Consider the following 18,488-nt stretch of genomic DNA (forward strand, 5'->3'; position numbering starts at 1 on the left):
GTCATAGTTTTTGTACTCCAGTTTTGACCGTAATATTCTAATCAGATAGGTGCAACTTCTTTTTCTCCATTTATAAAATTTGAATGAACTTGGGGGTCATGTTAGCAAGTATAAGCTGATATGGATTACCATGTTGATGCAACAGTAGATCCTCTGGTGTTTCCAAAAATGCAGTCCAAGAATACGTCCAACTAATTAAGTAAATTCAAACATACTTCCAGCTAAATAATTAATTTTCAGTAGACATTTTCAAGAAATTAAAATAGAACTTTATTATTTAAAACCTGAATAAGTGCTTTCATCAGCTAAGAAACTTCATCAGAAAGTTGGCTTTAAACACAACTTATACCTGTATTTAAGCATATCATGTTAATAGTGAATAAATGCAAATTATTGTTTCTTTTGTTGGGTTTATATGACTTAATCAAGTTTTCAGAAACTCAAAATTCATATGACCGAGACCACATCATTGAGTTTCTGACAACTCAAAATAAAAAAAAATAGTTTTTCCAGGTGGGCAAGCCCTTCTCCAACCCCCATGTGGGAGGGCTGCACCCCCTCACCCACTGAAAATTATATATACCAACTCTAAGATCGCACTACCATGGGAAAAATAATAAATTCCCCTTTGAAGCAGTTCTGTGTAGATTACAGTACAGTAGGGATTGGGGAATTTACCCTTTACCCAACTGTAGTGTGATCTTGGAGTTTTTGAGTTTTTGGAAACTTAATCATATGGTCTTGACCATAAGAATTTTGAGTTTCTGAAAACTTGATAAAGTCATATAAATCCCTTCTGTTACATCAATGAATGGATAACTGTTACAAGTATGACTGTTCAAATATAGCTGAAGGAAGAGGACTGGATGACTAGAGTTTCACTATAAGCACATGTCCGTTACAAAAGAGTTAGAAAGAGTTGTCATTTTTTTTCTCTCTCTCTTTCTCTGCCATTGGTTGTTTCAAGCTGATAAAACATAAATCTATCTTCAGGGACAAACCTGGAGAAGAAATCTTGTTTCTATCTGCCAAGGTGTATTGTTCTTCCACAAAAATATGTTTTAAGAGGAGGGAAAGGATTTGACTTTTAAACATAATGTTTCTACTAATTTCCTCTTAGTTTGTTACATTGACCTCTTGACATTTCCCCCCACTATGCCTAAATTTATTTTAAACTAGCCACACCCATAAGCCCTATTCTCAACCGAACTAACTCAATTACACCACTTTTACATAGTACTAGTCTCCAGCTTATAACAAGATAGCAATACTTATAACTAATATAACTCTCCCAACTATTACAATACAACAAAACATTTACAAAAAATTAGTACAACCACTAACATTTAAATACATCAATATGACAACCATCCATGTTACTGCAACAGTAGTCCTAACAATAGCAGCAAACCTTACCTCATAGCACATTGTTACCAATGGGTGAGCAACCCCTATAAAACTCCATTTCCCCATCCACCACAAATAAAACCTTTAAGTATTAAAATATCACCCTCAATCTACAATATTGCTTATATTGATCAGATTACCTATACTATAATACCACAGCAAAACAATCCCAATGTCTCACTGAAATGTAACACAGTCATAGTAAAACTCCTCAAGACCATAACACGCATCGCCTCACAGTTAACCCTTAGTGGAGATATCCATCCAAACCCTGACCCCAACACCAACCCGTTCCAACAAACACCCCAGTATGGCAGCCATAGTTTACTAAACCTCTCTTGGAAAGGATTTGACTTCCTATTATTAAATCTGAGCATTAGAAGTATTGTTAACAAAACCCAACAACTTCATTCCACTCACGCCCACTACTTTCCTGACATCGCTCTGATTACTTACACTTGGTTAAAGTCTGAAATTAATGATAATGAAATTCTACCTCCAGGTTACAGTATGCATAGGGTAGATGGAAAGGGCAAAAAAGGAGGGGGAATATCATTCTGTTTAAAAGTAACGTTGTTCTAGAGATCCTACAACAAAATACTCCTGACTTCGATAATGCAGAAGTAATCTTCACAAAACTTAAGAGCAGCTTAAACATAGTTGGAACCTATATACCACCAGGTAACAACATCTCCACCCTAGAACATTTCCTCTTCTGGTCCTCAAAATCTCTTCCCCAGGAAACAATTATTATGGGAGACTTCAGAATAGATTGGAATACCTGTAACTCATGAAACCCTTCAGATCACATAAACCTCCATGGCTTCACCCAAATCATACAAGCCCCCACTAAAATTGATAAAACATCAAATTGGCAGTCCATCTATGATTGGATATTAGCAAACAGACTTTCTCTGTCTTTACATGCTGGTTGTCTTCCAGATAGTCCCAGCAATCATCTTCCAACTTCTTCTACTTAGGCAGTGAATAAAAACAGTGAAACTCACTAGCTATCCTGAAATTAGGAACAAAAAAACTTTAACACTCAGAATTTCATACCCGCTTTTAAACTTTGTAATTGGGTATTGCTGAAACATCTCTCCCTAGAGGAAGCTATAGAATACTTCAACTTAACTTTCCTGAACATTCTGAATAGACTAGCTCCCCCAAGAACCATAAGAATAAAGGTCAACTGCCCCATGGTTAACAAAACAACCAGTTCACCATTAAATGAGAGAGATAAAGCTTAGAATATGTAGTAAAAAAGCAAAACACAAGTGACTAAACAGGCACATGAAGAACTTAGAAATAAAGCTAAAAAACAAATCAAACAGGACAAGATTAATTATGACCAAGACATTCAAAGTAAACATCAAAACAACCCTCAGATGTTTTGGTTTGCTATTCATAAAATCTTATAACCTGGAAACACCAGTACCCCCACCCCTATAACCACTAACAACTCAGGTTCTGTAGCTATGCAGTTTAATAAGTATTTCACAGAGTCTGTACAAGCCCTCACACATAATAATTGTTCCATCACTTTCACAGAAATTCCCACAGCAAGCCCAGGTAGCACTTTTGATTTCTAAGCTGTACAAACATACAGTATTAAAAAACTACTGGAAAAAAACTCAAATCAACAACCCTAGCAGCTGATAACCTACCAGCTGAATACCTCAGTTTGGCTACTGATGCCATCTCTTACCCAGTATCCATCTCCAAACAAAAGGTATTGGCAGTCTGGAAATGTTCACATATCATTCTGCTACACAACATGGGGTCCTGATGGAAAGATGAAAAGTCAGCAAGCAAAGGAGAGTAGTAGTGCTGAAACTGAATTCATCCTCAAGTCTTGGTGAGTACCTTCATGAGGTGGACCCTGTTTTCACAAAACCTCACCAAGGTGACACTGATATAGAGACTGTATTTTTATAGCATATATCATGGACAGAAGTAAATCAAAAATAAAAAAGATAGCTGCGTGCACAAGACCCAGGATAAAAAAGTGCCCAATCCTGGTAGGCGCACTGGTGCCAGGACTGGAAAAAAATGCCAGTGTAGAATCCTCAAAGTATGGAAATATTCCTACAATGGGGCCAGGCTAGGCTCACGGGGAAGATGGCCCCCCTGTTATAGAAGGAATTAGAAGTCCACAAAAACGACAAAAATTGATTGGCCAAAGAAGAGCTATAAAGAAGATAAATTGGATTACTGAGGATAAGAAAGAAATTATGTATTGTTACTATTATGCCAAAAGTCCAGAATTTCCAAACAGAAGACACACAAAAAGATTAAGAGAGAAATTAGAGGAAAGAAAAATACTTCCGTAGGAAAAACTGTCAGAAGCTTCAAATAAATATTTACTTTCATTAATACAACAGATTTTTGAAAAACAATATATAGCTCAAGAAATTTTGATATGTTTGGAAAAAGAAGCATCTGAGGAAGTGAGAAAATATAAACAACAAACCTAGAGATATTTGAAAAATATAAAAAAGAAATATGGACATGGGAAAGAAAGAGAGATTTGATATGGTGCAATATTTACACAAAGGAGAAAGGCAAGTTAACTAATATAGAGAAGGCAGTATCAAAGATATTTGAAGAGAAATACAGGCAAAGGCATCCTGACATGGGAAATTTCACAATAAAAAGATTAAGAGCACAGAGATATAATGCAGAAAAGATGATTAGTAAAGCAGAAGTTAAAGAAATAAAAGTTGAAGTTATGGAGTGCCTGCGAAGTGAAGGATTTAATGTAGAAGGGCTAAAACAGACTACATCACAGCATGATGGAGTGAGTCTCCAGAATAAGGAAAAGCAAGAAGATCAGGAGACATGTGAAGAAGGAATATGGACAGGGGAAAGAAAAAGAGATTTAATATGGTGTCATATTTATGCAAAGGAGAAAACAAAACTAACTAGTACAAAAAGAGCAGCACCAAAGATATTTGAAGAAAAATATAGGGAAATGAATCCAGATATGGAAAACTGTACAATACAAAAAATAAGAAGACTAAGAGGAAAAGTAGAAAAATAAATTAGTAATGGCGAAGACAAAGAAATAGAAATTGAGGTTATGGAACAGCTGCAAAGAGAAGGATTCAGTGTAGTAAATCGAGTACAGAAAGCACCACAACAGGACAGAGCAATGGATATCCAAATTAAGGGAAAATCAGTGGAACAGGAAGCAATTGGTCAGGTTGCCATATCAAGATATTTTGGCGCCTTCCACAGTAAACCAGTATAAACGTTAATTTGAAGCTAGACAACAAGGAAAGGAATAGTAAACTGTGGAAACTCTGATGCAGTCAATGTTGAGGAGTGAGAGACCAGTGAGTTCCCATATGATAGAGCAATGGACGGCACAGGATGAAATTGAAGAGAGTGTGCCACAGGAAGATGCTATAGAACTTTCTATAGAATGTCTGCAGGAAACGGGAAAACAAGGGATGTGTCCTCAGTAAAGAAGAAGATGAGTTAAAAGAAGAGTTGCTTGATTTAATAGACAAAGACAGATATATCCAGATCAATGAGAGAAGTAGACTGCATAAGATTAATGTGTCTTTTGGCTTTTCCTGGTTAGGGGTCGCCACAGCGGAACTCCGGTCTGCTAATGATTGGCAGTAGATTTTTACATGCTGAGTTGCCAGCTCTGATGCACAACCTTCAATGAAGGTACGCCCATTCACGCATGTCTCCACACAGAAGACGCTCTAGCTGAGAATCGAACAGGACAACGTCTTAATAAAACCCCAAAAGTTAGAAATTTGATAAAACAAATGAACACGGTAATTAGGACTATCCATAGAGATCCATGCAATATAACAGAAGTAAACAGAATATATTACTGTGCTGCTAAATTAATAACTGATAAAGTTCTACCACAGGAACACAGGGTAACAAGAGAAAAGAGGGGGTGAAAGCGAATACCATCATGGAAATATCAAACAGAGAAAAATATAAAGCAGCTAAGACAAGAAGTGTCACTGTTAGAAGATTACAGAAGAGGGAATAGATCAACAAAAATACTAAGAAAGATAGATGTGATAAAAGCAATGTGCAGTATTAGAACAGACCAGGATCTGTTATGTACTATTGGAGATAGCAAACTAAAAATTTCAAAACAGGCAAAAAGACTTAGAAGATACGAAGATAAATATAAGGGAAGAGCACAAAATAAGCAATTTATTGATGACCCAAAAAAAGTTTTATAGAGAATTGGGAAATAAGGTAAAAGGAATTGAAAGACCGCCAAAAAAAGGGGAAGTAGGTACATTTTGGAGAAGTATCTATGAATATCCTGTGGAACATAACAAAGATGCTAAATGGATAGAAGAAGTAAAAGAAAGAATAAGAAGTTTAAATGTGCAGGATATGAAATGGGATGAAGAAACAGCCAGAGCGTTGGAAACAAAGTTGAGAAAAGCCTCTAAGTGGAAAACCCCAGGCCCAGATGCAGTACCTAACTTTTGGCTTAAAGTATTAACTTCTTTGCACGAGGACTTAGCCATGAGTAAGAACTATTTATATGTGCACCCCGAACGCACAATGCACTGGTTAACAACAGGAAAAACAATGCTCTTACTTAAAAGTGAACCTGCAAGCTACTCTAAAAATTATAGACCAATAACTTGTCTTCCAAAGATGTACAAACTATACACGGAATTGACGCAGACAGAGTTTATAGTTATTTAGAAGAAAACTCAATTATGGCAGTAGAACAAAAGGGCAATAAAAGAAAGTCATATGGAACAAAGGATCAGTTGTTGTTAAACAAAGTTATAGTGAAGAACTGTAAGAAGGGGAAGAATCTAAGTATGGCATGGATTAACTACATAAAATACATTTGATAATATTTCACATTCATGGATAAAAGAGTACTTAAAAATGTATAAGATACACCCTACACTGATTGACTGCATTACAGTAACCATGAAACAGTGGCAGGCCACTTTGCAATTAAGCCATGATAAAGGACAGATTATTATCCCAGGGATAAAAATTCAAAGGGGGATATTACAGGGTGGCTCTCTGTCACCATTGCTGTTCTGCCCTGCCATTAATCCATTAAGCTGTCTACTTAACAGCTTAGGCCATGGCTACAATTTGGCTTCTAGAAAACAACAAAGTCTAATGACTTCTCATCTTCTCTTTGTCAAGTGATTTAAAACTGTATAACTCATCAGATGAGGAACTTGAAAGCACAACTACAGGTTGTCAAAACTTTTTCAGATGATATTGGAATCTCATTTGGTCTTGATAGATGTGCAAAAGCAACCTTTAAAAAAGGAAAACTGCAGCACCATGAAAACATAAGTTTGGGAGAAGAATGTGATATAAAAGAACTTGAGTAACAGGGAGTGTATAAATACTTGGGAATTGATGAAGGATCAGCAATAAAACATGAACAAATGCGAATAAATTTCAGTAAGGAGTGCTTTAGAAGACTTAAATTAGTCCTGAAAACATCATTGACATCTAGGAACAAGATTACAAGCCATAAATCAATTTGCTCTTCCTGTCCTAACTTATAGTTTTGGAGTGATTGACTGGCCCCAAAAAAGGTTGGATAGATTGGATATTAAAACAAGAAGGATGCTTCATGCTAACCAAATAATTTATAAAAATCAGTGTATACCAAGATTATATTTTCTGTTCTAACAGCCACGGAATCACCAGTGAGTGTACGACCACCTCTAATTTCGTAAAAGAATATATTTATTCCATAACAGCAATTAAAACCACGGAATCACCAGTGAGTGTACGACCACCTCTAATTTCGTAAAAGAATATATTTATTCCACAACAGCAATTAAAACCACGAGCTGTATACACTCTGAAAAGTTATACACACTGAAAAGTTAAGCACTTTCACCCACAACACAGTGGGCTTCATCAGATTATATATTCCCTGCTCCAAAGGAGGGATGGGCTTCCTTGAAATTGATTACATGTATAGATCTACAATCATGGGACTCCACACATATCTGCTGACCTCACAGGATCCAAATGTAGTGAAAGTTTTGAAACATGAGGAGAATAAATCTAAGATGACTTCTCTGCTTAATTACCAGAAGCATATCGATGTCAAGCAGGAATGGAAATTATACCAGAAGTAGATAAAAACCAGGCAGCAACTGAATGTGCTAAAAAACAAAAGAAAGAATATAAGGCAAAGGACGAGATGGGAAGGCATGAAATGTGTAAAAAACATATAGTTGCAAGTATAGAAAATGTCTGGAAGAGCCTTATGTTGATCAGGAATGAACACAGGAATGGTTAAGGAGAGGTGAATTCACATCAAGAAATGAAAGGTTAATATTGGCAGCCCAAGATAGTGGGCTACGTACACGCTGGTTTACAAAGTCCACTGAACATGTGGGAGAAACAGTCATATGTAAGTTTTGTAAAACTGAATTAGAAACAGTCACATACCTTGTTGGTGGTTGCAACACACTAATGGCAGAGGGACTGTATACTGAAAGACATAATAATGTGGCGAGATTGTTACACTGGAGATTGTGCAAATATTATGGTATTGAAGTGGCTGAAAAACACTGGAAACATGAGCCACAAAGAATCATAGAAAATGATGAAGTTTATATTACATGGGATCACTCAATACCAACAGTTCAAAAGATACTGTAGATGTTAGAAAACTGAATATAGTGGTCCAAGAAAAGAAGACAAAAGTAGCATTGATTATTGAAATCACCACACCCAGTGACTACAGTGTCTTGTGTACAGAGAGACACAAAGTCATAAAATACCTGGATCTGCAGGCAGAAATGAGAGCCATGTGGAAGAAAGATACCCCGACAATTCTAGTAGTAGTAGGGGCAACTGGTCTTATAAAAAATAATTTACAATCATATTTAGATATGCTACCAATTCATGTAACACCATACAAATTGCAGAAGGAGTCATTACTGGGCACATTGCGGGTGCTCCAAAGAGCACTTTAGGCTAATGTCAAAGAGTGAAACAATACTAATTTCATGAACTTTAATCGTACTTTGACTTAGGAATGGGGTCCCTTCCTGTCATGGTATTAGGAAACCCAAAAGACTTGGAGAAATTAAAAAAAAGAAAATCATTAGAACTGTCCAATTACAGGCCAATAGCTACATTGTCACTTCTGTCTAAAGTTCTAGAAAGATGCATCCACTTGCAGATTAGGCAGTATCTCATTGATAACCTGCTATCCAAAACCCAGCAGAGATTTTGGGCCTACCACAGCACTACTTCTGCCCTAATGAGTTTCACAAACATCATAAATCAACATAGGGGCTGCAATAAAATAGTATCCTTCAGCTTTCTAAATCTATCAAAAGCATTTGATACCATCTCTCATAACAAACTTATATGAGTACTCTTAAAACTAAACCTTAGTCAATCCACAATTACTTTATTAAAAGACTACTTAACAGGGTGCCAGTAAGTTGTAAAATGACAACAAAATGCATCTCCTCTACTGCCCATTACTCTATGTACCACAAGATTCTATTCCAGGTCCCCTCCTTTTCAAACTTTTCGCTAACAATTTACACGCTGCTACCCTACATGCCTCCCTAGTCCATTCTGCAGATGATTCTACGTTAATATGCACTGCGTCATTACTCCAACAGTTGCAACGACTAATGCAACAGTACTTCTCTCCAGTTGAAATATGGCTTCCTGAAGTTCAATTTATTGTAAACCCAACAAGACCAAACTCATGATTTTCCAAACCACTAGAGCTATAGAACCCCCTCTCTCTGTTTAAGAAAATATCTACAAACAATACCACAGTTTCTTCTATTTCCTAGACTAAACATATGTGTGTTGCATTGACAACACTATGAAATTCAACTTACACATAGCCCAGACAGTCAAGAAAGTAAATAAAAAACTTGGTACTCTTTACAGAAATAGATAATACCTAACTGATAGCACAAAAGTTACCATTTTAAGAACACACCTGATCTCCACACTGGTATATGCCTCATCCATTCTGACAAAGCTAAAAAAATCAGACCTAGCAAAATTAGATACCTGCTACAATAAGATTGCAAAGTTTGCAACAGATTCCAACTTTAGAACACATCATTGCCTTGCACTAAAACAACTGGCTAGAACTACCTCAGCACTTAACTTATAACCAACTTACTTTGGCCCATACCCTTCTAAATCAACCTGAAACCCCCCTGCCCTGCAAAACCTTTACTCCCCTACATTAGTAGCCAGTCTTTATGCTCAAATAATAAATCCTTCTTAAAAGTTACCAAATCTAACAATCTCACTGGAGAATCCCTCTATTCCACATGCATAGCCAAAATCTGGAACTCACTGCTAACAGATATATGGACAGCTACAAACACTCTGCTGTTTAAAAAACACTCAAATCCCATTTATTGAATACAAAGCTATGCTTATGCACCAACCCAGGATAACCTATGAGTGCCTTCTTGCAACTCCCCCCTCCGCTATCCAACTTCTCTATCCTCTCTTCGTTATTCTTCTTATCTTCTCCACACCATCCGTTCCTTCACAGTAATTAGTCTGATTCAATCTCTGCCCACAAAACTTCCAGCAAATTCTCTCAATTAGTAAGTGTTCTATTTTCTCCTTATTATCTCTCCCTGATAATATAGTATTACTTACACGTGTTATAATATAGTATTATTTACATGTGTTATAATATAGTATTATTTACACGTGTTATAATATAGTATTATTTACACGTGTTATAATATAGTATTATTTACATGTGTTATAATATAGTATTACTTGCATGTGTTATAATATAGTATTATTTACACGTGTTATCTCTCCATATTTATGCACATACATAAAGTATTTGGTAGATAGACATATCACTATCCTCTCGTAGTAGAAACATGTATAAACCTTAGACTATATATGTAAACTTGATGTATTAAGAACTCTGTATGTATTACACCGTATCTGTATGTTACCTCTCTGTTGTAATGTTTTGATGTTTTGTACAAATGTCCTGTTGTAAATGTGGCGCTTTTCTCCCCGGCTACCACTGAAAAAGGAACTGTATCCAGTTGGACTTTCCCATTAAACAAATATGAAAAAAATAAAATAAATAAAAAATAAATGTAGTTCTTCAGTCTCTCTCCAGGACAGTGTTTATATGTGTGTGTGTGTGTGTGTGTGTGTGTGTGTGTGTGTGTGTGTGTGTGTGTGTGTGTGTGTGTGTGTGTGTATGTGTGTGTGTTGAGTTTTTCCCCTCTTCTTTCACTAGATGAAGATAAAAACCCGTAACATGTTAGTTCACCTCTCAGTGATTGTTCCATAGCTCATATCCACTCCAGAAGCATACCCTTTATCAAAGAGGAAAAACATTCACTTTCTAAGGCAAGATCAAAGTCAAATCTTTGGCATACTTGCAGCAGTAAGTCGTGTGTATGCATATGGTGAAAGCTAGTTATTCTGACTTCTATATTTTGTTGAATGTGTGAGATCTGTTGAATGTTCTGCAAGGTTTGGATGCAGTTAAGATCAATACCTGAATTTTCCTTTATGCTGAATTCTCTTTGAATCTGAGACATTGATAATCTCCCGTTTTGGTGACACTGTATTTTGTATTGCTTGAACAATGCACTTCCAGATAATTGTACACATATACTTTCTTGTGAAGTGTCCCAAGGTTATTGTATTACTGATGTCACCTTCTACTGGATTTGCCAAAGCACTGGTGTCTTCTAGCTGCTCTGAACTCAAGCTGTTTACTTTTGTATAATTTCTCTCTGGTCCATTAAGTCTGAGAGTGTCTGGTTAGAAAGACAGGCAGTATTTTTCTGTTTGGCACTTGATTTAATTTTTGACTATTCTGCTTAATAAACTAACTTGTTTCTGGTCACATAATCCTATTATCCCATAAATATTCATGGTTTAAGAAAATATAACAGTATTACATTATATTAAATTTGTATGTTTTGTCTTTTAACAGGTTTATTGGGACCTGCTATGCGCTATTCTGGTACATTTTCTCCTTGGCACATGTGGCAATCTTTGTTACCAGATTCAGATATGGGGAAGAGCTGCAGTCTTTTGTTGGTGCTGTTATAGTGGGGACCTACAATGTGGTGGTGGTTATAGTCCTGACAAAACTGCTGGTAGCCATGCTGCACAAAAGCTTTCGTCTGATTGCTGTAAGTAAAGAGAAATCTGACATCTTATACTGTCACAGATGGTGAGAATTTATGAAAATGGTAAATGGTTAATTTGCTCTTCAGTGAAACAGATTAAAACACCAGATATTGCCAAAGATATCGCCAAAGATACAACCCAAATTGTGTTCCATCTATTCTGTCAGTAGTAACCTTGTCCGCTTACATAAGCATGTAATTAATACTAAATGTATTTAATAAATGACTGCATGTGGGTAGATTTATGGAAGACATCTGTTAGGGAATTATTAATTTTGTATGGAAAATGAAGACGATAAATATGAATTTAAACATTGGTGGCCTATTACATTGAATAATGTTGATATCTTTTATGAAATTATTGCAGGTAAGCTTTAATAAAGTTTTACATGAAGTTTTGGGGAGGGAGTCTTTGAGGATAGGGTTAGATGTCAGGGTTTTTTTTTTTTGAGTTTGTTGAGAGAAGTAGCGGATGAGACTTTAGGTATGAAGGGTAATGTATGGTTGGTGATAGAGGATGTTAAAAAGGCTTTTTGCTTTAATAAAGTTTTACATGAAGTTTTGGGGAGGGAGTCTTTGGGGATAGGGGTAGATGTCAGGTTTTTTTTTGAGTTTGTTGAGAGAAGTAGCGGATGAGACTTTAGGTATGAAGGGTAATGTATGGTTGGTGATAGAGGATGTTAAAAAGGCTTTTTATTGTTTGGAAAATGAGTGTTTTTGGAGTATTTTTAAGGAATATGGGTTATTAGGTAATATATTGAGTGTTTTGATGTCTTTTTATAAAAATACTAGTGTAAGGGTTTTGGTAAATGGATATTTGAGCTCTTCTATTGTTTTGAAGAAAGGGGTAAGGTAGGGATCCCCTGCGAGTGGGTTAATATTTTCATTAGTTATGAACACAGTGGGGCACAAGCTGTATAGTTTGTTGGCTGAAGGGAAGAAGGTATTATGTGAAAAAGTATGCATCTTCCAAATTTCATTTGTTATGCAGATGATATTGCTATTATAGCTAATAGTAAATGGTGGATGGGGAGAATGTTAAAGTATGCCTGTGATTTTATTAAGGATTTGGGGTTAGAGAGGAGTGAAAATAAGAGTTATGGTATAAGGGATGAAGGTATTATAGTGGATTTTTCTTTTAGGAAAACTGAAGTTATTTTGTTAGAGATTAGATTTGGAAAACAGAGGTTGTTGAGGAACAGTGGAACAATGTGACAGACAAAATTAGAGAGGTTAAAAAGGTATGAAAACCTTTTAGGTTGTCATATAAAAATATTTTTTATCAATTTGGTTATTTTAGGCAACATTGGTTATTTGGCTAGAGTTTGTATGATTCCAAGTGAAAAGCAAAACAATCTATAACAAGCTAATGTTTACTGTTTTATGGGTTCTAAGTTGAATCCAGTAAAAAGGGGGTGTTAGATTTGAATGGTGACAAAGGTGGTTTAGGGTTAATCAATCCTGTTGTGTGGGCTGCATCTTTGATTTTATGTAAAATTTTAATAGATATAGAAAATAAAGAGAAATGAATTGTTGCACAATTGTTTGATATAAAATATGGGGCTGGTGGAATTGTGAAATAAAAATGAAGATGAGAAGTATTGAGGGGTTGGAGAGGTAAGGGAATATCCATTAAAAATAAGATTATGGGATTTGGATATGAAGGATGCAAAGGGTCTAGAAGTGCATAGTACTGTGATGCAATATTATGCTGATAATCTGTTGGGTTTATTGAATAAGAATATTATTCAGCATTTAAGTTGCTGGTAAAAGAGAATTTGGTATATAAAATGATGTCTTAAAGGTTGTTGTATGTATTTGTATTTTGTAATGAATTAGAGACTGTAGAATATGTTTTTTTTTGCATTGTGAAAGTGTGAGGAGATTATGGAGAAGTTTTTTTTATAGACTATTAGTTGGATGACTTAAAAAGGGTGGAAGATTTAGATGTAAATATTATTTTATATGGTTTTATTGGAAAATGGGTAAAAAGTGTCAAAATATGAAATATATATTATTTGGGGTCATTTGAAATGTCTGAAAGTCAAGTCAAGGTATGGTGTTTGGCAGATATAATGTGTAAAATAAGATTATGGCAATGGCAACAAGACTATGTGGGTTGGGGGAGGGAATAATGAATGATTTATTTTTGAAAGTTGTGCTAAGAATATTTTATGGTATGCAGATAGTGTAGGTATTCTAAAATTGTCTAAATGTTGTATATACTATAAATAAAGAATGATTATTCTTTTAAATAGAACAGGAGTTTTGTATATCTATTTAAGTTACCAGGCTGATGGGACCGTGGTTTAACATCTCATCTGAAGGACGGCATACTCAGGAGTGCAGCAGACCTCCTTTTGCTGCATTGTAGGGACAGTGTTTGAAAATGAGTCCAACTGCCTGGGAAGGGAATAGAACCTACTCCATTCTGTACCAAAGGCAAGTGTACTACTTGTTAAACTACTGAGACTGCTCTTTCTGAGATTAGTAAGTTTTTTTTGAAAAGGTTACAGAGGCTCTGGACAAAGGTAACTCCATGCACACTGTTTATCTCAACCTGGCCAATGCTTTTGGCACTATCCTACATGCTTGTATTGCTGACAGTTTAAACAAACTTAATACAAACTTGTTGTCCAAGAGAGCTCAGTTTATTTATGTTTTTGGTGCCCTCCCTGAATTTAAAATTGTAATTAGAGGGGTATCACAGGAATTTGAGCTGGGCTCTCTCCTGTTTGCCATTTATTTTGCAGATATTCAGGATGTGATTGACCAAGTTTGTGGATGACTGCGGGCCGTGCACTGTTATCCACTCATCCACTGACACTAAACAGCTCCAACAAGGGCTACAACATGCACAGACCCCATATAATAAAAATGGCCTTGATCTAAATGCAAAAAAAGTGCAGTATAGTAGCATTTGGCAAAAAGCTGTTCCCACCCTTACATGTTTTATAAGATGTACTCCTTTTCATTCCCATACAGTCATAAGAGACTTGACTACTTAAGGGGAAAAGTCTTTTTCTGTTGATCATCATATTTCTGCTGTAGTTAGGAAATCTTTCTTCTTGGCCCAGTTAATCTCCAAGGGAATATCTTTAACATCCAAACAAGTCCTTATCAGACTCATCATAGGATACAGTAGCCCCCTTTGGTGAGTACAAATCCAAGCATGTCTTTCGCTGGAAAGTCCTAAAGATTTCTAAACAAGAAAATTAAAGGCCTTAAATCCTTCAACTGTCCTGACAGAGTCACACAGCTCTCCTTCTACTCAGTAGCCCATAGGCAGCTCCAAGGTGATCTGTGCCTCACTTACTGAGTTACAGAAAACCCAATCCTTGACATTCTATTTCTTCACAGAATCAGTGGCTATACAAACACCTGCACCAGGAACATAAGTTTACATCAACAAATAAACAAGACTTGATATGAGGATTCGTTTTTAATTCAACATATTTCCAATCTAAGGAAGAAGGTACCAGTACAGGCTAAACAAAGTACTAGTTTGGCTACCTTTAAGGCTAGTCTTGATGATTAGATGGGTAGGTGCAGATTTAAACCAGAGTTATCGTGTATAGCCCTCCGTGATTTGGAAGTTAAGTGTTTAAAAAGGGTGAGAAGAACTTTTGAGTGTGTCTGCTTAAAGTGTATATAGCTAAGCATCTTTTATTTCAGATTTGTGGGGCATATGAAATAGTCTTGTTCGAAGCTGGCCCTGGGGTTCCTAAGTGCACTTAAGACATGTTGTGCCTTCTCTGCAGAATTTGCATGTCTTTTCTATGTTTATGTGGATGTTCTTTGAGTGCTTCAGCAGCTTCACCCTTTTAAAAGACATTCAGTATGTAGATTTTTGATCTTCCAAATTGTCCCTATGTATATGGAGTGTGCGAGCGAAGGTGTGCTCATGTATTCATATTCACTTTCAAAACTCGGCATCCATTGGCTGTTGGGATAGGTTTTGATGTTCCCCCAACCTTGTAAAGGATGAAGACATTATTGGAAGATGGATTGATATAATGTTATTTCCCAATTGGGATAGGCTGTGGTGTCCCCATGACCCTGTAAAGGACAATGACATTATTAGAAAATGGATGGAAACAAAGTTATTTTCTAGATGGAATAGGCTCTGATGTCCCCACAACACTAAAATGAACTAAAATGAACAAAGGGTGTTATCAGAAAATGAATCAATGCAAATTTATTGCACCTTATGTATTATGTATGTACACTATTAACAATAATATAATATAGTCTATGTCCAACAAAGAGAGTAAGTACTGGCAGTTAACTTGCTTAGAAATACAATAAGCACTCCAAACTGAAGATAAAATCCAGGTCAAGAAGCACGGCAGTAAAATCCCAGAAACTTTAATATAGAACAAAACAGTAAAAATGCTAAGCGCTTTCACAATCTTATCGATTCATTCCTTCTTCAGACCACATTATACAAATCCTTCAAGCCATCCTTATAGTACACATAATTACACACATCATGTAATGATGTACCCAATAGGGAAGGGAAACTAATTAAAAATAATTAAAATTAAATGCGACTTATTGAGACAGAAAATAAAGAATCAAAATGGATATTCTCTTTAGCCTCACACAGAGGGTTAGGGCTTAATGAGTATGTCTCTGTAAAACCGATTTTAAAAGCAAGAAGACTGAAAAAGAAGTGAGAATTGTTTTACATAATGTGCTAGCTAGAACAAAGGGTATAGAACTCTTTAATTCTTAATTGTAAACATTTAATTTTAATTATTTTTAATTAGTTTCCCTTCCCTATTGGGTACATCATTACATGATGTGTGTAATACTTAAGACGCATCACATTTTTACTCAGTCTTATGGAAGGGTAACTCTCAACTGTCCAGATTTTTGCAGAATGCCCAGATTTTTACTTCATCTTTTTGGTTTGTTCCTCATAAAATTTGTGGTTTTCTGGTAAATTGTTGAGGACTGCAGTCACTAAATATTGACATACATTTGAGTTTCAGACTTCATCTCTATCAGAAAATGCATGCTAACACAAAACCTGTTCTAGCTTTAGTCTAAGTTTATAAGATCATCATTTAAAATATGCCCCTGATTTTGGATCTCTGCCCCCCCCCCATTATTTTTGGCTTTGTCCAGATTTCTTGGGCTTAGTGGTTGAGAGGTGTGCATGGATGTACATCTTGCTTTTGCTCAGTTTCATGGGGTTGCATATTGTTTTTACTTAATTTAGTTGGGTTACAATTTGCATTTGGCCTGTCTCATGAGGCATGGTTGCATCTTGCTTTTACTCAATCTCATGAGGTACAGTGTGCTTTTACTCTGTCTTATAAGGGTATATCTTGCTATTCCTCTTTCTCGTTGTTCTTAAATTATCACTCTGCTGTAATTGGAGCCTACATCCCACCTTTAAAGCATGCAAAGCATTCCATACAGTGAGATTAATATTAGCAAAGACATATGAATTCTCAGTTATTTCACTCTTGCAGTTTTGATATCCTTTTAATGGACATTATTAGAAAATTCTTGCATTCAGTACCTAAGAAGCACAAATCTCCTAGGCATACCTGCTGTCACCAGAGCATGACCCATAATCACAAAAGGATGCTTCTTGTGATTTGCACTGAATCATTGATGTGTATTACACTGAGATTCTGTATATCAGGCACACAACCACTGAGTGTCCTAGAACCAGTCAGAGTCATGGACGAAATGAAAACAGGAAAAACAATGTTTTTCAGGAGGAGCAAAAATCCCTGCATGCTCCATATCCCCACAATTTTAAACATACTAACTCTTAGATTACACAACAGTGGGAAAAAGGACTAACCCCCTTACCCACCATCTCCAAGTCTCATCAATCAGAGAATACACCATTCCTTTAGGTGTAAGCAATTGGAATTGAACTATCCATAGCCATTCACTTCCACAACATATCACTAGCAGTATGTATTCATCAATGTAATACACTCCAGTGCAAATCAATGAATAGCATATCAATGAATGGACATCTCCCAGGGGTTGTTTGTCTGTGACTGGAGTACAATAGATGACAGCCTACTTATACAACAGTCTATAGCAATGAAAGGGGGGAGGGAGGGACTTTGGAAATCAGGTTATCATAAGGGGTGGAGAACACAGATACAGCCTTATTATAAAACAACACCAGCAATAAGGGCAGGAGAGTTGGGGAAAACCAATCAGGCTAGCTAAAGAGACATAAAAATCAAATAAAGGCAATATTAGAGCTCTTTCAGAACTCATAGTGTAGTCATTTTATTAACCAGAGGGCTCATTAGTTAGTTTTCTATTTTTTCTATGCTGCTATAAATTTTACGTATTTGTGTGGGTTAGCTTTGCCATGTACAGTAGCAAACACCTAGAAGGAACAGTTCATAAATCTGTACCCTGTAAAGCAGCAATATAGAGCAAATACCTTGTGTGGCAACAATCTTAGAGCAACTAGTTGGGAGTCAAATGGCAATACCCACAGATAGCTGAATTCAGTATTGTGTAATCATTAAAGTTAGTAGAATTTAGTACTGTTTAGCATAATCTGCTCCAATAAAGCACCCTTAATAGCCTTCTAGCTTTGATACACCACTCCCTTGTAGCTTATAAATCAAAGGATTGCGCAATATGGATATGCAATATTCTAACTTCTCTGTAGCCATCTTTGTGGATATGGGCATCCTAAGATAATGTAGCAATTGTCTAATGTTTACTGACAACCACTTATTTCTTAAAGAAGCCAACACAGTATGCGAGAGGTGTACTGACACTGGAGGCTAAATTCTCGCATACAAGTTGCATATCATGTTGTCTAAACCAAGCACACAACACCCACCTCACATAGTATATAACACACACATAGACTAACATATGCTGAGGCACTTAAAAGCAATCTTCCTAAATAACAGT

At 36.1% G+C, this 18,488-nt stretch overlaps 1 protein-coding gene across 1 annotated transcript in view; it reads left to right on the plus strand.

Annotated features, from left to right (window-relative positions):
• Positions 1–18,488, plus strand: part of TRPC1 (transient receptor potential cation channel subfamily C member 1) — a 983,394-nt gene that overhangs the window by 877,722 nt on the left and 87,184 nt on the right. Inside the window, exon 11 of the mRNA XM_044071022.1 lies at positions 11,375–11,576. Coding sequence (XP_043926957.1) covers positions 11,375–11,576 — 202 coding nt within the window. The remainder of the gene's footprint in view (positions 1–11,374; positions 11,577–18,488) is intronic.

The sequence above is a fragment of the Protopterus annectens genome, chromosome 5.part0 (assembly GCF_019279795.1).
Source record: "Protopterus annectens isolate FY-2018-M chromosome 5.part0, PAN1.0, whole genome shotgun sequence".
Taxonomy (NCBI): domain Eukaryota; kingdom Metazoa; phylum Chordata; order Ceratodontiformes; family Protopteridae; genus Protopterus; species Protopterus annectens.